Source organism: Silene latifolia, chromosome 2, assembly GCF_048544455.1.
Source record: "Silene latifolia isolate original U9 population chromosome 2, ASM4854445v1, whole genome shotgun sequence".
NCBI classification, from domain to species: domain Eukaryota; kingdom Viridiplantae; phylum Streptophyta; class Magnoliopsida; order Caryophyllales; family Caryophyllaceae; genus Silene; species Silene latifolia.
In genome coordinates, this window is record NC_133527.1 from 50,198,429 (window position 1) to 50,220,747 (window position 22,319).

Consider the following 22,319-nt stretch of genomic DNA (forward strand, 5'->3'; position numbering starts at 1 on the left):
CCGACATCATGTCCATGCTTTCTGAGTTTGTAATGTCGCCTGTTGTCATTGAGTCCTGGGCTGTTTTGCTGAACCATTTGGAGTCTGCTGAATACTTACTTCCTCGGATGGCCTTCTTTGGGATACGTCATATGGTACCCCCCCCCCCCCCCCCACACACAAAGCCTAAAAGTCATACATTATTTTTACTTTTATTATGTAGGCTCACTCACTTCTCTGAACAGGAATGTATCATGCAGCTTTTGGATATACGTGAAGCAAGTTCACAGTCTAATGACATCACTGATCGGCTGTATCACATTTGGAATACCTTCATCCAGGAATGTGATAAAACTTTCAACCTGAATGCCGAGTTTATCTTCGTACCTGTCAACATTGGTGGGCACTTTGCATGCGTATGTATAAATTTTGGACAACAAACTATTGATCTCCTTGACTACCAACATCATGCCAACTGGGAGCAGTCTGAAATGTGCAATGTTACTCGCCAAGTGGTAAGTCTGATGCCCATAAATCATTTTCGAAGAGATGAACAATATATCGTTTATTTAATTGTTAGTGCTTTAATGGCAGGCATCAGCTGTTAGCGATTATTTGGATGTCAGAACGGACAGGGGGTACGAGATTACTAGCTTTGACCATCGGCAAATCCTGTTCAGGCGCCAAACACCCCTTTCTAACATAACAGAATCAGGGATTTTCTGTATGATGTATATGCTGATGTACGAGGGTCAACCTTTTAAGCATCCAGACTTGGAGAGGAAGAGGAATCGACGGTACTTGGTAGTCGAGTTGGTGGCGACCCTTGTACTAGCTGACATAAATGTCAACAGAGACGTTTTTGAAGCAAAGTTGAATGGGTTTATTGCTGGAAAAGAAGATTTATGGGGCAAGTTACAAAAAAAGCGCAAAATTAAGGCTGTGTTATCGAAAAAGTAAACAATTTGTGGACATATTTTTGATTGAAATGTATTTTGTTTGGCAATGTTGAAGTTAGAAAAGAATGTTGACTATTTGTATTTTGGTTGGCAATGTTTACACTAATGTGTGTAATGGTAAATTGCAAGTGTAATCATTAAAGTAATGAAGTGTAATGGTAAATTACACTAATGAAGTGTAATGGTTGAATATTTTTTGGCAGTTATAATCATAGTTTTTTTAAAGTGTAAATGTGACTAAATTGCAAGTGTAACTGTTAACATACTTGCAATTTAGTCACATTTACACTTTAAGTGTGTTAAGTGTAACTGTTAACACACTTAAAGTGTAAATTTTAACACTGAAATTGAAGAATAGTTTCATTCAGATGAAACTATTATTGAAAGTGTAAACTTTATCATACTGAAAGTGTGAATGTAAACACACTGAAATTGAATTTCAGTGTAAATGTGGTGACATGGGAAGTGTAAATGTGGTGACATCGGAAGTGTAAATGTTATCACAAGTTACTTGAAAATAAGTGTAACTGTTACTTGAAATAACATAAGTAATCCAAAATAAGTTCAAGTAACACAATGTTTGGCTATCTAATAAAACAGAGAGATTTTGGTCTTATGACAGTGTAACTCTAACGTTGGTGTTACTAAAAGTTACACCAACTGCATTTCAAAGTTACGCTGTCATGAGACTAATTCCTAATCGCTCACTCCAGTTATAGCACATCAAAGTTTTAAGTTACACACTCAAAATATATAGAGCAACATTTGTCACTGCTCTGACGTCTATTCTTGTTCTGATTCCACCTCTTCCTCCTCCTCTCCTTCATCCTCTTCTGGTTCAGAAGACCCTTCGCACAATGGCGTGTGTGCTGAGAAGGGGTTAGGGCAGTTCTTCTTGTCGTGATTTGTCATTCTCTTGCAATTCTTACACTTACGTTTGGGTTTCCTAGCCAACACCATTGCTTTTGTTTTGGCTGACAGCAATCTTTTTCCGATACCCTTGTTTTTTGAATTCTTTGGTGGCAATATCGTCACTACCTCACATGCCGTACAATTCAGAAATTTCTCTATTTGTTGATTTTTATTCAACACTTCCCCTAATGGTGACAGCGACTCTTTAATGCCCTAATTACAGCGGAAAAGCTGTCAACATCAGCTACTCCTTTGTCTCGAAGGAGCCCTACAGCTTCATGAACTTCTGACCACATTATTGACATTGCAATTTGTTTTTCATCGATGACTTGCATGTTTTCTGTCCCTTCACCATTACTATTGAAAATCCTTAATCGGAGATACTTTTTCATCCATCTACTTACAACATAATCTTCTGGTATAGTCTTTATCCCACTTGCTGAAAAAATCAATATTATATGGCGGCATAGGATTCCGGTTCTTTCAAACATCGTACAACTGCAGCTTGCTTTACGTGTACTTGTGTCATCAGTTAAAGCTAGCATGTAAGTGTGAATGTTAAAAATAGTGTAACTGATTATATAGAAATTTAAATGAGATAAAAACAGAAACTGTAAATGACATATCATGGAAAGTGTAAATGTCATATGATGTAAAGTGTAAATGTCATGAATTATAAAGTGTAAATGTTAAGTTATTAGAAGTGTAAATGTAAACTTATAGGAAGTGTAAATGTCATGAACTGTAAAGTGTAAATGTTAAGTTATTAGAAGTGTAAATGTTAAGTTATAGGAATTTAAATGAGATAAAAACAGAAAGTGTAAATGTCATGAATTGTAAAGTGTAAATGTCATGAAGTGGAAAAGTGTAAATATTAAGGTATAGGAAGTGTAAATGTAATATCATGGAAAGTGTAAATGTCATATAATCTAAAGTGTAAATGTCATGAACTGTAAAGTGTAAATGTTAAGTTATAAGAAGTGTAGAGTGTAAATGTCATATAAGAAGTGTAAATGTTATGTTATAGGAAGTGTAAATGTCATATCATTGAAAGTGTAAATGTTATATCATGGAAAGTGTAAATGTCATATAATGTAAAGTGTAAATGTCATATAATGTAAAGTGTAAATGTCATATCATTTTAAAGTGTAAATATCATTGAAAGTGTAAATGTCATGAATTGGAAAAGTGTAAATGTTATGTTATAGGAAGTGTAAATGTTATGTCATTGAAAGTGTAAATGTAATATCATGGAAAGTGTAAATGTCATATAATGTAAAGTGTAAATGTCATATCATTTTAAAGTGTAAATGTAATATCATTGAAAGTGTAAATGTCATGAAGTGGAAAAGTGTAAATGTTAAGTTATAGGAAGTGTAAATGTCATATCATTGAAAGTGTAAATGTCATATAATGTAAAGTGTAAATGTCATATCATTTTAAAGTGTAAATGTAATATCATTGAAAGTGTAAATGTCATGAACTAGAAAGTGTAAATGTTATGAACTGGAAAAGTGTAAATGTTAAGGTATAGGAAGTGTAAACTACCTGGACCGTATGCAACTTCAAAATTCTTCTTCCTGGATGAATCTTTGACAGTAGTTACCTCTAGCTCGCCTCTCTCAGTGAAACCTCCTGTTCTACATGTATCAATTGAGAAGATGGCTTCTTCTTTGAATTTCTGGAAAGCTGAATAGGTGTACACCTTTGCAGCATGAATCTCTAATGCCAGATGTGTTGACGCCGCTGCGGACGAGTGCTTATCCATGTTGTCAAGCTGCTTCTGTGTATATCTTTGTTGGTCCATAGCGCTCTCAAAAAGCATCCAAAACTCAACCAATGTTCTTGACTTATGCTCAAACCTATTGAAAAATCTATTTTCGCTCTCTGATCTTTGAGTCGTCCTCATAATCGACGCCATCCTCAAGTCTCTGCAATGCGCCATCACCCACTGTCCCCTTATAGCATACGTATCTGCAAACCAATCATTTACACCAACACCATGATCTTCAATTATTTGCTCCTAGATACCATCAAATTCTGCTGCTTCAAGCTCATCGTCCCATATAATGTCATTAATTTTACACATGAAGTCATTATAATCACTCCTAGAGACACCAAACTTACTGGGCATTTTGTTCATTATATGCCACATACAGAACCGATGGCGCGCTGTCTTGAAAACAAGAGGGACATATTTGATAATACCTGGGTCCTGATCTGTAATTATGTACTCGGGTTCCTTACCCCCCATTGCTTGTAAAAATCGGCTGAAAACCCAATTAAATGACTCATAATCTTCCCTTACAATTAGAGCCCCACAGAACGTCACAAATCGTTTATGGTGGTCAACACCTGTGAATGGTATGAATACCATAGAATACTTATTGGTGGAGTAAGTTGGGTCGAATGACACCGCATCACCAAAAATTTTGTAATTATCTCGGGCAGTACTGTCCGCCCATATGGCCCTACGTAGGCTGCCATCATCGTCAAGGTCATAGTCAAAGTAGAAACCTATTCTTGTTTCAGTCATTTCCTTGAAATGGTCAACAAACAACTGACCATCCCATTCGTGAATGAAACATTTAACATCCCTATGGAAGTTCTTAAAATCATTTAAGCTTGCTCCAATGTTCTCGAATCCATTCACTTGTTCTTTGCAGATTCTGTATGTCTTTGTATGTTGCTCCTATCTTCAGCTGACAATCAATCATTAATAGATACGTCATATAAATATAACATGAATGGAATTATTTATTTAGTATAAAGAGTGATTATATATTACAAACCCTTGAGTTCGAAACGATTATCATCTTGTGATAATCTGTTATGTTACGCGATAATTTCTGGAACACTCTGTCCTTAAGTGAGATAAGCTCGTGAATGTGACCCTCGTGGAACCGGTCAATTAATAAAAGACCATTCTTCATATATAGTCGTATCCTCGCTTTACACCCCACTCTAGTGACCCTGAATATCCTCTGTGACTTCTCCCCAACCAGTCCGTCATTCCGATCTTTACTGGGCGTCTTGTGAGCGAAACCTTCTCGATTGCAGCCGACGAGCTTTGACTTGATCTTACCGTCACGCCATTTTGTTGTTGTGTACCTACGCACATCGAACCCACAAGCAATGGCGTATATCTTATAAAAAGTCACCGCGTCCTCAACCCCCCCCCCCCCCCCCCCAAACTCCTGCCCGATGTACGGTGTAAACCTCTTCTCAACCTCCCTACACAGCTCCTGCCTGTCAGGTTGAACTCCATTCTGTTTTAGCGAGTCTGTAAATGTGCATAGATTGTAATTGTAAATGTAAATGTCATCAGATATGAAGTGTAAGTGTAAATGTCCATAGAGTTTAAGTGTAAATGTCATCAGATATGAAGTGTAAGTGTAAACGTAAGTCGAAGTAAAGTGTAAATGTAAAGGGAATGTTCCATAAATGTAAATGTTCCAAAAGTGTAAATCTCCAAATTATGATGTCCCAAAAGTGTAAGTGTAAATGTAAACATCCAAAAGTGTAAGTGTAAATGTCAGCAGAAACGAAGTGTAAATGTGTTGTTCTGAAAGTGTAAATGTCAGCAAAAGTGTAAATGTTGTCAGAATGCTAACTCAAATAAAAAATATAACAATAAAAATGCAAAGGTGACTATAACAATTAAAAAGTGTAAATGTAAAACTACACCAAAAGTGTAAATGTCAGCAGAAATGCAGTGTAAATATGATGGTGTAAAAGTGTAAATGTCAGCAAAAGTGTAAATGTTGTCAGAATGCTAACTAAAATTAAAACTATAATAATAACAATTAAAAGGTGACTATAACAATTAAAAAGTGTAAATGTAAAACTATAGCAAAAGTAAACATCCAAAAGTATAAATGTCGCAAAATGCGATTGTAAATGTGATGGTGTAAAAGTGTAAATGTCAGCAAAAGTGTAAATGTTGTCAGAATGCTAACTCAAATTAAAACTATAATAATAACAATTAAAAGGTGACTATAACAATTAAAAAGTGTAATTGTAAAACTATAGCAAAAGTAAACATCCAAAAGTGTAAGTGTAAATGTCAGCAGAAATGCAGTGTAAATGTGATGGTGTAAAAGTGTAAATGTCAGCAAAAGTGTAAATGTTGTCAGAATACTAACTCAAATTAAAGCTATAATAATAATAATAATTAAAAGGTGACTATAACAATTAAAAAGTGTAAATGTAAAACTATAGCAAAAGTGTTCATGTAAATGTTGTCAGAATGCGTTGATATTACTCAAAACTCAAATTAATGAAAACCCAGCATGAAGATTTACTTCTAAAAATCTTCATTTCAAACCCAGTAACAAATAATAATTACAAGAATGAACAAATTCGATGACATGCAAATTTTATCATGACCTTCATCCATCCTATTCAACTGAAAATATTAAGACGTGACTGAAAACAATGAATAAAATGAAGAAATACCATTGATGCCGTCTATTATTTGCATGTTTACGCTGATTTGCAAGATTTAGAGAGAATTTTAGCTGAAAAGTTCGTTTTCAAAAGGAAGAACCCAGTTTTAGAGAGAAGAAAAAAAGAATCCAGTTGGAAATAAGTGTGTTAAGGAAGGACGAATGTGGGAGTGTAAACATAGTACAAAGGATATATCCTTTTGTCCGCCAGTTTTGATCATTGGGAAGGACAACTTGCAGGAAATGTTCTCCTCTTTCCTACCCAAGCTTTTCCCTTTTTTTTTGCCTATATTTTGTAAAAAAATCTCCACCTTAGATGTTGTCCATCTAAAGGTCCTTATAAGGACTTAAGGACTCAAATGAGGTAAAAGACTCATTAGATCTCCTCTCTCTCTCTCTCTCTCTCTCTCTCTCTCTCTCTCTCTCTCTATATATATATATATATATATATATATATATATATATATATATATATATATATATATATATATATATATATATATATATATATATATATATATATATATATATATATATATATAGATGAGTTCTAATGAGTCCTCCTTCCCAATTGAGTCCATAAGTCCTTCTAAGGGCCATTGGATGGACTCATTGGATAGTTGAGATGAATTTGATTAAGGGCTATTAAAAAGAAAAGGAAAAAAATGTGGATGGTTGGATTGAGATGGGTGGTTGAGATTGAAAATTACCAAAAAAAATTACCACTAATCAAATTTCTATACACTAATTAATTTTTCTTTCTCTCTCTAGCCCCTAATTAATCGATTTTGAGTTTGATTTGAAGTGTAAATGTAATGTTGTATGAGTTTTACAAGTGTAAATGTGATGTTTTACGAGTGTAAATGTAACATTTTAAGAGTGTAAATTTGATTTTTTGTGACGGAAATTTTGAATTTATATAATTTTAACATTTTACAAGTGTAAATGTGATGTTTTACGAGTGTAAATGTTACATTTTAAGAGTGTAAATTTGATTTTTTGTGACGAAAATTTTGGATTTATATAATTTTAACATTTTACAAGTGTAAATGTGATGTTTTACGAGTGTAAATGTAACATTATAAGAGTGTAAATTTGTTTTTTCGTGACGGAAATTTTGAACTTATATAATTTTAACATTTTACAAGTGTAAATGTGATGTTTTACGAGTGTAAATGTAACATTTTAAGAGTGTAAATTTGTTTTTTCGTGACGGAAATTTTGAACTTATATAATTTTAACATTTTACAAGTGTAAATGTGATGTTTTACGAGTGTAAATGTAACATTTTAAGAGTGTAAATTTGATTTTTTGTGACGGAAATTTTGAATTTATATAAGTTTAACATTTTACAAGTGTAAATGTGATGTTTTACGAGTGTAAATGTAACATTTTAAGAGTGTAAATTTGATTTTTTGTGACGGAAATTTTGAATTTATATAAGTTTAACAGTTTACAAGTGTAAATGTGATGTTTTACGAGTGTAAATGTAACATTTTAAGAGTGTAAATTTGATTTTTTGTGACGGAAATTTTGAATTTATATAATTTTAATATTTTACAAGTGTAAATGTGATGTTTTCCGAGTGTAAATGTAGTATTTTAAGTGTAAATTTGAAGGTTTAAGAGTGTAAATTTGGTCCTTTGAGTGTGACTTTGGTCCTTTATAAGTGTAACTTTGGTCCTTTACGAGTAAAACTTTAGTCCGACTACCAACAAACACAACCACCGTCGTCCTCCACCACCAACTCATATCCACAAAAATATATTAGTGCAAATCTATATAAATTTAACAAGTGTAAATGTACAAATATATGAGTGTAAATATAAAAGAAATATGAGTGTAAATGTAAAAATTATGAGTGTAAATGTAAAGAAGTACGAGTGTAATTGTAAAGAAATATGAGTGTAAATCTGAAAAATGCGTGTAAATGTAAAGAAATATAAGTGTAAATGTAAAGAAATATGAGTGTAAATGTAAGAAAATATGAGTATAAAATATATATTTATTAGATCTAAGAATAAAAATTATGATAATATGATTTGTAAATGTGTAAATGTATAAAAATCAGTGTATAGATCTGAAAAAAAAATAAATAAAAAAGTGTAAATGTGAGGAAGTAAAAGTGTAAATTTAAAGAAAAACGATTGTAACCGTAAAAGAACACAAAAAAACAAGCAGATCTGAAACCACCACGGTGTAACTTTATAGATCTAGCAAAACACGAAACAGTAATTTATGTAGCAAAAACGACCAAAAGTGTAAACAAAATCACCGACATGTGAGTGGAAAGCCATTAAAAACTTAAGAAAATTAAGAAAGTCATTAAAAATTACGTGAAACAAAATCACCGACATGTGAGTGGAAAGCCATTAAAAACTTAAGAAAATTAAGAAAGCCATTAAAAATTAAGTGAGTGAAAAAACTTTAAAGCCATTTTTAAGAACACCACCGGTGCCACACAAACAGCAAGGCAACGGCTGTCGGACGACCTACCATTACCATCAACCACCATTACCAATCGCAATCAGCCGCCAACCGTCACACCAACCCAGATCTAATGTCTGAAAAAAAAAACAGAGAAGAAGAATGGTGGGTCGGCTGTTTTGTTGTTGAAGGGGTTGGTGGTTGTTGTCGGGGTAACAATTCTACGGTGGTTGTCGATAAAGGTGGGTCGGGTTGTGGGCTGGCGATCTGGTTGTTTGTGGTGGAGATCTGAAAAGGGTGAGGGGTTTTTCGGTTGTGGGCTGGTTTTGCATGGAGGGTGGATGGTGGCGTGTGGGTGCCGGTGTGAGTGGTGGCCGTCGGAGTTATTTTTGTTGGTGATGGTGGTGGTGGCGGTGGGGGTTCGGGTGGAGAGGAAGGAGGGATGGTGCGTGGTGGTGGTTGGCTCGTGTGTGTTCTTTGGTGGTGTGTGGTGGCCGATGGAGGAGAGGGTGAGGTGGTGCGTGGTGGCTGACAGGTCGTGGTAGGGTAGGGTGGGTGAGGTCGGTGCCCTCGGTGGTGGTGAGGATGAGAGGAGGGAACTTTTTTTTGGGTTTTTTGAATTTTTGGGATTTTTTGGTTTATAGAGAGATGAGAGAAATGATATTTGTGTGATAGGAGAGAGAAGTGGGTGGAAAAAGAAAGGTTATATAGTGAAATTAAGGGTTGATTAGTGAGGTAGTGAGAGAGAGTGTCTTACATTAGCATTAATCCCTCATTTTAGCCTTAATCCCTCACTTTTTCCCTTCAATCTCAGCCCTTCATCCCATCTTTTTAATGGCTCCAAAGAGGACTTAGGGACTCAATGATTTTTGGTGGACTCACTTGATCCTTCTTCTATATATATATATATATATATATATATATATATATATATATGTATGTATGTTAGGTTCAAATACCTATTATTAGACTCCTCTAATAATGAACTAATGAACTTATTAATTTTATGTTCTTTAGATCTAGTGCATGCATAACAAAATAAGAGATTTATAAGAAAAACAATGTCCCTTCAATTGGTAGTTGGTTCGAAAATATGGGCACAAGTAAGGTCACCTTCCTTCACTTGTTCTTGAGCTTAATATGATGGATGATCCTCCTAAAACTCCAAGTATAGAAGACACTCCAATAAGTTGCACCAAAGATTAATCCCAAAAATTCCTACTAATATTAACTAGATATGTAGTAGAAATGTAACCTTAATAATACTAATATTTCTAGTATTACTACCTCTAGTAATAGATGGAGAGTATTAGTATTTTTAGAGAGTTTTATGACTTTGCGTGTGGGGAAAGATGAAGCAAAATGAGCAAAAACTAGTGTAGGAAAAATAAGCAACAAGTGCTCATATAAAGAGCACCAAAACCGGTGGCTCTATGCAAAAGGGGGAATATTTTTCCTTTCGTTTTTGCTCATTTGTTTAGTGTAGGTAGAGTAGTGTAAGAATAGGTATGATTAAAACTCATGTGTAGTGTCACAATCACACTTTAATCAAAACAAACAAAAGACAAAAGAGCATATTTTGCTCTTTCATTTGGCCGAAATAATGGAGCCATTTTGGTCCATTTTTGCCTTTTGTCATTTGTCCCACAAATGCTTATAAGTCATATGTTTAACTATCTTACATAATTGATTATTAATGTAATCATTTAACTCTTAAATATTACAATTAATAATATAATATACACTCCACTTTATGAGTAGTATACTACCATTATATCAACATATAATGGGTCTTATAATTACTAGTTCGTTAAAATTACAACTTCTTGTAACTTTAAATAACCAATTACCTCTACCTCAAAACTTATATACAACCTCAAGTAATTTAGCAATTTAACACTTAAATACTAAATTAAATCTTATTTAATCACATTACAATAAGACGCAAAATTATACTCCCATAATTAAGGAATTAATTAATCTGTATCACATACAATTAATTAAATATCTATTTGGGCCTCATCCTATAGGTGTGACCTAAAGGGATCAACTGACCACCACCGTCACACGACAGTAATGTCAAACTCTAGTTAGCCAATCATTACCGATTAATGACGATCAGTCGCTACATAAAGAATCATCCCTCACGTATTCTTAGTATGAGATTTAATTATGATATTAAATCATGTGATGGCACTATTGTTGAGGACACATTTTCCAACAATCTCCCACTTGTCCGAGACAAGTGTGCGTCACCAATTCTCTTGTCCTATTACAATCTCCCACTCAATGCAAGGTGTCTTGCAGATCGTACTGACACTTGATCATATCTTGAGTGGTTTCCTCGATCTGGAGAGTAACTGTCTGACCGGAATTATCTGCCATAGATACCTTCCGAACGTGGCCACGCATTTCCAGTTAAATACTCCTCGAGTGGCCTTGAGATTTTAAACAACCCTGACAAGGGGTGGATAATTCCTATCGCCCTATTCCCTTCGTTCAGCCACAGTCCATCATAACCCAAAATATACCCAGTTTGACCTCATTTACGAAATCGTAGAGTATAAATCAAAGCTAATCAGAAGTTGTGCCAACTTGGGCGAATAGTCTCTAGTCAAAAGAATTGACTCATAAGAATACTATAGTAGCTCTTGCCAAGACCAAGCTTTATGAATTACCAGAACTCTATAAGCGGTCACCGCCCGACAGTGTCCCATACAAATCTGCCTATGTGATCGACTAGTCATCCCATATGACTCTATGGCACTTGAACTTGCCATCAATCGCATCACACTCTAGTCACTTCGAGACGTCACCTCGTATAAGTAACTAGGGGCGAATACCATGTCAATCCAGTTCGCTTTAATGGGGTTCAATTTGTTCTCAACAACCCATTCGGATACGACAAGGTAATGGGTGAGTTTAATAAAACTCAAACGATAAATGCGATTATCACATATGAATAGTTAATACACTATTACTACTTCATATCCCATAATCTCTAGTGTATATTAACACTAGTTTAGATACAATTAAAAGCTTGGCAAGTGGATATACCCGATATCCATGTATTCCAACTTTTTTAATCGCTATTTCCTTATATTCAATGTCATCTCCAATGACATGAATTTATCTAAGTATATGTCTGAACTTCTTACTAGACTTGGGCTCTTTAACTTGAAAGACGCTCCCACTTTTATCTCATAACTTGTGATAAAGTCATTTGTAGAGGTAGTCACCCTTAATCCCTAGGTTGATTATTTTATCACAATTTACTTAGATTCCTTTTGTAGAATTTGCAATGCGCGATACTAAAATACCTTTCTAGTCTCTTACTCCTTAGTCAAGAAGACACCCTAGGATTTCAACAAATCCCTTATAGTTTGGAAACTAAAGTCTGTGCAATCCTTCAACACATTACTTAGTTTATCATCCAAACATTTGAACGAATCCTTAATTCTTCTCAAGAATCTCAAGAATGCTCTTTAAGGCTTTCACAAGCCATATCATGGGAATCATTTTGTTATTGAATTATCATGCCCTAGACATATATCACATCATGGCATGTGCGTCTGTTGGTATACATGATCATTCTAATGGCGGAAACATTAGTAATCGATTTCATGCGATCAACAACTTAATAGGTTCAGTGAACAACTATGACTCCATCATAGTAATTCCACTTTCATCAACATGAAGAACCCATTCAACCTTGTTGATGTTAAACAGATACGAAAGATCTTATCCTCATAAGACTCTCAACTCTATGCCAATATACTCTCACATAGATTCGGTAATCTAAAGTATAATGCACCTTCTCCTAGTCTCCCAATCACTCTTGCCAGAAGAGAGAATTGGTACATTATTCTCAATAAGTAATATGTTATCAACATATAAGACATGGAGAAACAATTCTAGCTCCCACTTAACTTCATGTATAATCATGATTCTTCAATCATGTGAATGAAACAATTCACTATTATCACATGAACGAAAAGTATAATCCTTTAATGCTTGCTTAAGATCATTCTAAGTTCACTTAAGAAAGCTACGCATAAGATGTTAGGACTCTTAAATCTTTATCTAATATTTTGTGTTCTATACACATCCTTCTCTAAATTCCCATTTTAGAAAAGTGAATTTTCAATATTATTTGCCATTCTTCATGAAACTGAAATGCGTCAATTCCTAACATAAGTTATCTTGATCAACATCTTCATGTCAATCTTATGGATTTGAGTACTCTAAAGCTCTATTTACCTTTAAAGAGACCCTCGATTTAAAGTAAATCTACTCTTGAGTAACAATTTTCGGATTGTAATGCTATGGCTCGTATGTAACAAGGTCGATTTGGGACAAGGTCATAATACCATTACTTTCGCAAAGCAATATTTTGAACAACAAGACATGTGTGCTAAACTCCCACTGAACTATACTCTCACTCTATCTTTATAGATTATAGTTTCATTACTTTCACAAAGTAACACTTTAACTATAAGACATGTTTGTTACGATCCAATCTACTCCCACTCTACCTCTTAGAAATACCTCTATCTTCTTAAGAGATAGCTTTGTGAGTAACAAACATATATGGTGGAGTATTAGGAGTTTATCTAGACTATGCATTAGCTTTCAAAAGGCCATCCCTATCATGGCAGTTTGATTCATGTAATATGCGAGTCTGATCTACGTCATTTGTTAAATAGACTCTCTATTTTAGGTATCTCCTAGTTGACCATCCGTTTTAGAATTACTTGTACGTTTTGGATTGCAAATTCCCAAAATTAAGTTCAACAACTCAAACCAACTCATATTTGTTCGATTTTATGGGTAGTGACACTAGGTCATAATCCATCTTTAATAAATCAAATTTATTACTTAGATCTTTACTACTACGATTGGATCGTATTGCTTTAGTCCTTTGTTCAATTGGTTCTCTACGTCATTTAGAAATTTCTCAAATTTCTCAAATGCTTCACTTTATATTTGAAAATCATCGGTAAAAGTGACGAAGTAGTCATAAATTCTCCTTGTGGTGATGCTCATTAGAACACATACATCGGCATGTATTAGTCCCAACAAATCACTTGCTCATGTCCCTTTACCACTAAAGGAAGTACAAATCATATTGCAAAGGAGACAAGATTCGCATATTCCATATGATTGAAAATCAAATGGTTCATTAAATCCAGTCGACACTAGCCTTTAATGCGTTTCTTATTTATTATGTAACCTAATTGAAAAAGTTAAATGTACAAATCATTTAGATTACTAGTTATGAGTCTCTTAGATCGTATTATGTAGATATCTTTGCTTGAGTTGGAAGTGTCTAAAACTTGTATATCATAAAGATAAGTGACATGGCTCACAGCTATGTCTATTTTCAACAAAATACAACAATTGTCTTTGATGGCAAAATATAAATCCTTTCATGTCTCACATAGAAATGGAAATAATGTTTTAGACTAAGTGGGTACATAATAACAATTATGTAAATTACAACTCAAAGTTATTAGCTAAAACAAGCACATAAGTCCCGCTTGAAGTGGCGGCTACCCTAGCTCCATTTCCTTGTCGAAGATTCATATCACTCTTGTTTAGCTTTTCCACATTTCCAAGTCCCACTTGGAGTAACAAGCCCAACTTTGATATCTTCCAAATACTTGGGGCAATTTCGCCTCCAATGACCCATGACATTACAATAATGACATTCCTCATAGGATTTGGCACCCTTCTTGGTCTTGGTCTTGGTAGTCCCACTATCCATTTCCAATTCATAATCAGGTTTGGGTTTCTCGCCCATTTTTGCCTTCCCTTTATAAATACCAATACTCCTTTCATTTGTAAGGACACTCTTGCTAGAACTCCCACTGAATTTAATATTTTTCTTTGTTTCTTCAAACAAGGATGCCTTGGGTTTTGTAAGATTTTCTTCACAAGACTTTCTTTCCAAGGTGGTGGGCAATAATATTGGAGTGGGTGAAGTGGAGGTGGTAAAGAAGCAAAAATTTTCATCCTGACCAATGCCAACGCGTAATTCTCTAATCGTATCATTGTCATACTCGGAGCATTTTTCATCAAATGATTGGAGCCATGTTTCAACGGTGATTGGTGTAGGAGTATTAGATGAATTCATTGCGTATTATTTAACTACAAAAACGGAAAATGAAGGAAATAATTAACATCTATCGTTTTAATAATACTCGTAAATTTTACTACAAGTATTGCATTTATATAGTGAACTCCACCCAACTATATAAATGATTCCGAGATCCAAATTCATATTAATACAGGTACGGTAAGCCGAGTCATCCCTTATTAATATAACTCGGTGGATTAACACCTTAATCGATTCTACTTCTAGAACTCTCAGTCGATAAAAATAACTCTAATTCTTATCTTTAGCCCGGAACACATGCGACTACGGTCACGAATACTTCTGTTGAGCTCAATCCAAATTTCGATGTAATAACTTTTTATTACCCACTTATCCAACGTAACAAGGTTTGTATTACGGTAAAGTCGGCTCAATTCCCTTATGAAATTGGGATTCATGGGTTTTACTATTTGGCAAGGCTAATTCTCAATTATTATATGTGAGAGGTCTTGTCAATATATTATCTATCACGTTTTAAGTGAACTAAAGCGGTGAACTACGATAATTATAATTGACACGGTCGATGACTCGATATGAAATGCATGTGTTGTTATGGCGATTTGGCAATGCATGTAACATATTAAAAGAAATGCAAAGCAATAAATAAAATTCCTAGTACGGCCTTCCTAAAAATAGAAAATCAAATAATCTATTACATATTCGGAAACCAACTCCTTTGGTCCCTTGAATCTTCAATTGGCATGCCTCCCAAGAACACCGTCTTCGTCGGATCACCTTTCCGAATGGCACCGTCTTTGAAGATGCTCCATAATTACAAATAATAATAAAAATACAAAGCTATTCCTATTATACATTTGTAAAATGAAAAAACTAATAAAATAAAAGTGATACGAGATCACATTAAATTACAACCGAATCAATATTCCCTTTCATTACGGGTAATATCGATTAAACTAAGGCCATACTAAGATAAAATTACATAATTCAAAATTATATAAATAAAAGACATTCAACAATTGAAATATGCAGCATTATAATATGTACCTATCATGCCAAATGATGTGCCAAATCGCCCTATTTAACTTATGTCGTATATATATAACCCGGTTTCATGGAAATGCGTGATAATAACATTTTAAAATCACTAATTAACACTTAAATCACGTCTAAGCTCAAGTTAATTATCCTAATACTTTTTAGGACTCAAAAATTAGTCATCACTCAATTTTTGACAATAATTCAACTTGATTGAATTTTATGCTCATTTTTTACCTTAAAATCATAATATTTATGAAATAAATCCAAATTAAATTATAAAAATTTCAAAATTTGAATTTTAAATTTTTTAACATTCTGGAATAATTCCATGATACCCATAATGTCAAAAAACATGGTTAAAATTCTCGAATTAATTTTGAGAAAATATAGTTACATTTTATCGGTTTTATCTCATAAAATGTTTAAAGTATCCAAAAATTATTCCAATAATTTTTACAACCTTAGATATAATTATTGGGATATTTATGCAATCTAAAATAATTTTCTCATGCCATGCAATACGTTTTAGCTATTTATGCCAAAATAGTCACTATTTATGCCATTTTTACTCTAAAAATTAATAAATCATGCTAAAGAGATCATTTAATCTCAAAATTTACATACACTCTGTAAATTATGCATGTAACAACATATTAAAATCTCATGGCCTAATTCGAAATTTAACTATTTTTAACCATTTAACCTCTTTTAATCCATTTTTATCTCATAAAAATCATAAATCATGCAATATTAATCCAATTAATACGAGATTTTACACACAACTTGTAAAATATGCATGTGAGGTCATATAAAATTTTCAAGGTCAGAGACTAAGTTTAACTATTTTTAGCATTTTAATTCCCATTTTAGTCATAAAAATGTAATAAAATGACCAAAAATCATTAAAATGAGCAATAAATTTCCATAAATCATAAAAATGACCTAAAAACATTTTAGGACCATAATATATAACATGCATGATGATTTCGTGGATTATACTTATAAATTACAAATTTTTAGTTTTATATGTTAACTTTTTAACTCGGAAAAACAATAACCGATTATGCATGCAACATCCTTATGTTCTGACACCACTTGTTAGGTTCATATACCTATTATTAGACTCCTCTAATAATGAACTAATTAACTTGTTAATTTTATGTTCTTTAGATCTAGTGCATGCATAATAAAATAAGAGATTTATAAGAAAAACAATGTCCCTTACATTGGTAGTTGGTTCGAAAATATGGGCACAAGTAAGGTCACCTTCCTTCACTTGTTCTTGAGCTTAATATGATGGATGATCCTCCTAAGACTCCAAGTATAGAAGACACTCCAATAAGTTGCACCAAAGATTAATCCCAAAAATTCATACTAATATTAACTAGATATGTAGTAGAAATGTAACCTTAATAATACTAATATTTCTAGTGTTATTACCTCTAGTAATATATGGAGAGTATTAGTATTTTTAGAGAGTTTTATGACTTTGCGTGTGAGGAAAGATGAAGCAAAATGAGCAAAAACTAGTGTAGGAAAAATGAGCAACAAGTGCTCATATAAAGAGCACCAAAACCGGTGGCTCCATGCAAAAGGGGAAATATTTTTCCTTTTATTTTTGCTCATTTGTTTAGTGTAGGTAGAGTAGTGTAAGAATAGGTATGATTAAAGCTCATGTGTAGTGTCACAATCACACTTTAATCAAAACAAACAAAAGACAAAAGAGCATCTTTTGCTCTTTCATTTGGCCGAAATAATGGAGCCATTTTGGTCCATTTTTTCCTTTTGTCATTTGTCCCACAAATGCTTATAAGTCATATGTTTAATTATCTTACATAATTGATTATTAATGTAATCATTTACTCTTAAATATTACAATTAATAATATAATATACACTCCACTTTATGAGTAGTATACTACCATTATATCAACATATAATGGGTCTTATAATTACTAGTTAGTTAAAATTACAACTTCTTATTACTTTAAATAACCAATTACCTCTACCTCAAAACTTATATATAACCTCAAGTAATTTAGCAATTTAACACTTAAATACTAAATTAAATCTTATTTAATCACATTACAATAAGACGCAAAATTATACTCCCATAATTAAGGAATTAATTAATCTGTATCACATACAATTAATTAAATATCTATTTGGGTCTCATCCTATAGGTGTGACCTAAAGGGATCAACTGACCACCACCGTCACACGACAGTAATGTCAAACTCTAGTTAGCCAATCATTACCGATTAATGAAGATCAGTCGACTATATAAAGAATCACCCCTCACGTATTCTTAGTATGAGATTTAATTATGATATTAAATCATGTGATCGCACTATTGTTGAGGACACATTTTCCAACAATATATATATATATATATATATATAGAGAGAGAGAGAGAGAGAGAGAGAGAGAGAGTCAAGATCCGGTGAGAACGATCACTCGGTGAGAACGGTGAGAACAACCCCTCTTCCCTTGAATACCCTTTAGACTATTATAGGTACGCATTTTACCAAAATTCTATATACACTTCTTATTATCGTAGACAGTGGCGAATACAGAATTTTATTTTTCCGGGGTCCTTTTTAGAGTTAATCATGGAGCAAGTCGATCTATTAGACGGTGTATTTTCTAAGCGTTGTTTTAGGGGGCTTGGACAAGTAAACTTATAAAAAGTTCATTAGGACGGTAGACAAGCCCGATTTGAACTAGATGAATGGTTTTGTATATCTTATACGAATTTTTACAAAAATGAACGGTTCCATTATATAGATGATTTTTTTTTTTTATAAAAATCGTTCATCTCACAGTGTGATACCGACTTATATCATAATTAATGGTAATGTAAGTAACTCATCTACTTAAAATATCCTATACGAATTCACAAAATCTCATTTGTGACGGGCATATCCGTCGCAAGCTTGCAACAGGTCAAGTATTACCCATGTGGGATAGATAAGACAAAAGCAGAATGCATAGGAGTACCAATCTGTTTTGTCTTATTTACCCACATGTGTATTACCTGACCCGTCGCAAGTTTGTGACGGATACGTCCGTCACAAGAGAGACATGCTGATACGAATTTCATGTTTTGAAGCATTAATGTAGATTGAATATAGTCTAGAGGCTAGAAAGTAGAAAGTAGGTAGAGAGAAATGTAGAGTTCTTTATTTTATGTAGAAATATTTTATACTTCTATTCATCTATATCTCAAGTACATCGTGATTTGACAACTTATTTCCTCTGAAAAATTACTTTTTTATTCTTTAAGTAAGAGAAACAACAATTTGCGGTGTCCTAGTTTCAATTTTATGGGGTCCAGTCTACAGCAATGGAAAAGTTACTGCAAAATTTCATTAGGTTAGGGGTGTCCAAGGACCCCATACCCCATAGCGTGCGTCCGCCACTGATCGTAGATACACTTTTTTCTATCCTAGTTACATTTTTTACATGAATTCTATATACACTTTTTAAGAATGTAGATACACTTTTTACATGAATTCTATATAAACTTTTTAAGAATATAGATACACTTTTTTCTATTCTAGGTACACTTCTTACCTTAATTCTATATATACACTTTTTAAAAATGTAGATACACTTTTACCCATCGTAGGTACATTGTCTATAAGATGTGATTAATGTATCTCATGCTATAATTAGCATAGTAATACATAAAACTCAAGAAATCGAAAAAAAATACCAACCAAAGGCCAACATAACTAGCATATTACCAGAATGATCAGACCATACGAGTGATACGACATTAATATAACTAAGCAACTCAAATTGAAAAAATTTACGAACTTTTCCATTTCAATCAAATAATGCAGCAAGTAAATTAGTTTGATTCATCAAACAGTCATACACTTGAGCGGGTATTACTTCATCAAACAACTCATGGTTTGATACATCATCGCTGTCGCCAATCCACACACCACCACCGTCGTCGATCATGTCATGTCTGGTCGATAACAACACTTGAGACAGTCGCACCACCAAGAAATCCGATATAAAAGAGGTGTTACGACCAATCATCACAATTCGAACCACCAACCCGAACCAAGGTTCGATGCACCACCGTCCTACTCCTCCTCTATTTGCGCATCCACCTACCCAAGGACTGATGGTGGCATCGCTGATGTTATGTGGTGTTGCTGTGATGTCGACGACGACGATATCTGGATATATGGTTGTGGTGATAGGTTAAGAAGAAGATGGTGGTTTGTTGAATGTGTGGCTTGCTTTCCTGGTCAACAATTGTGAATTAAGAGGAAATAAGTTATGGAATTGAACTTGTCTTATTTAATTGAAAATGGTATTGGAGTTGTATCAATCGAAATTCGAAAGTATCAAGGGCTTGAATGATTTAATGGTTTAATTAATTGATGCGTTTGATTTGGAGATTTAATATCAGCCATTCATTCCCTCTTATCCAAGGGTGGAGAGTTGTTATTAAGGCCATTATATCATATTAAGTCCATAAGTTTTAATGTGGGCTGTTGGACTAAGCAAACCAATGGCCAAGATTGCGCAGTAAAATCCCACTCAACTAATATTTTAGATTTACCTCTCTCCTCTTACCCACTAACCCATGCATGCTGTACTGTTATGTCCATCAGTCCGTCATCATTTCCCTTCTCATTTTCCACATAATTCAAAACAACTTGCGGTTTTTTTTCCCTCTATTTCCTGTCATTTCGTCTTCCTTTTCTTTCTTCACATTGCTGATAACTCCATTTTCATCACTACCAATTAATTCCAACTCAACAGACGCCATTTTCATCACTACCAATTAGTTCCAACTCGCCTGCAAACTCGCCTGTCTCCATTTTTTTATAAGGTATCTTTTCCATTCCTTATTTAGTGATTTGTACTTTGTTTTTTGTTAATTATTGCCTTTGTTAAACTATCATAAAAAGAGTTCATTTGATTTTTCAATTTTCAATTATGGGTTTGCTGATGTTGATTTTTTCAATTGTTAATTATGGTTGTGCAGATTAAATACGAGTTCATTTGATAATTAACAATGGTTTTTGCCAAGAAAAATGCCAAGAAAACTTCCAAGAAATCTGAATCAAAGGTAAAAAATCTCGTCTTGTTGGTATAACTCTTATAGAATGATGTATAACTTCAATTAAATATATTCATAATTTTAATCCCAATTGTTTGTCATCTACAGATGGATGTTGTAGAAAGTATTGACAAGGGACTTGATATCCAGGTTAAAAGTTTTGACTTTTATTTATACGTTACTAGATGTATAACTCTGGTTACTAGATGTATAACTTTAGTACTCAATATATATAACTCTGGTTACTAGATGTATAACTCTGGTTACTAGATGTATAGCTCTTCTAATTCTGTGACCAACTCTTCTTTCATAATGTAAAACTCTAATTGTTATATGTATAACTCTACTTCTATTTAGTTTCTATACCTAGAGTTATACAATATATGCCTAGAGTTATACATTTTATACCTGGATTTATACAATATATACCTAGAGTTATACAGTATATGCCTAGAGTTATACAATATATACTTTGGAGTTATACATTAGATGCCTAGAGTTATACATGGAGTTATTCCTGGAGTTATACATTATACTGTATATGCTTACAGTTATACATTTTATGGCCAGAGTTATACATTCTATGGCTAGAGTTATACATTATATAACTTTAGTTTTCAGAATGTCTAACTTTTGTTATTATATGTATAATTGTACTGTTATTCTGTATAGCTAACTTTCCTGGTTATCTCTTCTTTTGAATGGTGAAAAAAATTTTGGATTTTACAAAATTTTGGTTGAAAAGAAGAGATGACAAACCATTCAAAATTCTTTTTTATATAACTCTTATTGAATTATGTATAACTTCAACTAAATATATGCATAATCTGAATCCCTATTGTTTGTCACCTACAGATGGATGATGTACCAAGTACTGACAAGGGAGCTGATTCCAAGGTTAAAAGTTTGACTTTTGTTATAATCGATCATTTGTTGTATAACTCTGATTACATGTTGAATAACTTCTACTGTCATAATGTATAACTGGAGTTATACAATATATGCCTAGAGTTGTACATTTTATACCTGGAGTTATACAATATATGCCTAGAGTTATACAGTATATGCCTAGAGTTATACAGTATATACTTGGAGTTATACATTTTATTAATAGAGTTATACATTCTATGGCTAGAATTACACATTATATAACTTTAGTTTCAGATTGTCTAACTTTTGTTATTATATGTATAACTCTACTGTTATTCTGTATAACTCTCCTGATTATCTCTTCTTTTGAATGGTGAAAAGAATTTTGGATTTTACAGAAATTTGATTTTACAGGATTTTGGTTATACATAATCTGAATCCCTATTGTTTGTCACCTACAGATGGATGATGTGAAGGGAC

General features: G+C 33.3%; 1 protein-coding gene and 1 long non-coding RNA gene across 2 annotated transcripts; one reads left to right on the top strand and one right to left on the bottom strand.

Moving 5' to 3' along the window:
- Positions 1-1,721: 1,721 nt before the first annotated feature.
- Positions 1,722-5,227, bottom strand: LOC141640766 (protein FAR-RED IMPAIRED RESPONSE 1-like). Its single transcript, XM_074449448.1, has 6 exons — positions 5,061-5,227; positions 4,643-4,961; positions 3,882-4,542; positions 3,399-3,824; positions 2,072-2,289; positions 1,722-1,976 (listed from the first exon to the last, which is right to left on the bottom strand). Exons 1-6 carry the CDS (start codon positions 5,225-5,227, stop codon positions 1,722-1,724), a joined length of 2,046 nt encoding a protein of 681 aa, XP_074305549.1.
- A 15,670-nt stretch (positions 5,228-20,897) lies between these two features.
- On the top strand, positions 20,898-21,866 carry LOC141629569 (uncharacterized). The gene is made up of 3 exons (XR_012537314.1): positions 20,898-20,978; positions 21,078-21,119; positions 21,825-21,866. It is a non-coding gene; the product is annotated as an uncharacterized LOC141629569 (long non-coding RNA).
- The last annotated feature ends 453 nt before the right edge of the window (positions 21,867-22,319 follow it).

What these genes read in the sequence shown, in the direction of transcription:
- LOC141640766 (XM_074449448.1), bottom strand. Translation starts at nt 5,227, where the DNA reads ATGACATTTACACTTAAACTCTATGGACATTTACACTTACACTTCATA. An exon ending in TGAAGCAGCAGAATTTGATG is followed by an intron (nt 3,825 to 3,881) that starts GTATCTAGGAGC and finishes ATTGGTTTGCAG; the next exon opens with ATACGTATGCTATAAGGGGA. An exon ending in ATGTTGACAGCTTTTCCGCT is followed by an intron (nt 1,977 to 2,071) that starts GTAATTAGGGCA and finishes ACGGCATGTGAG; the next exon opens with GTAGTGACGATATTGCCACC.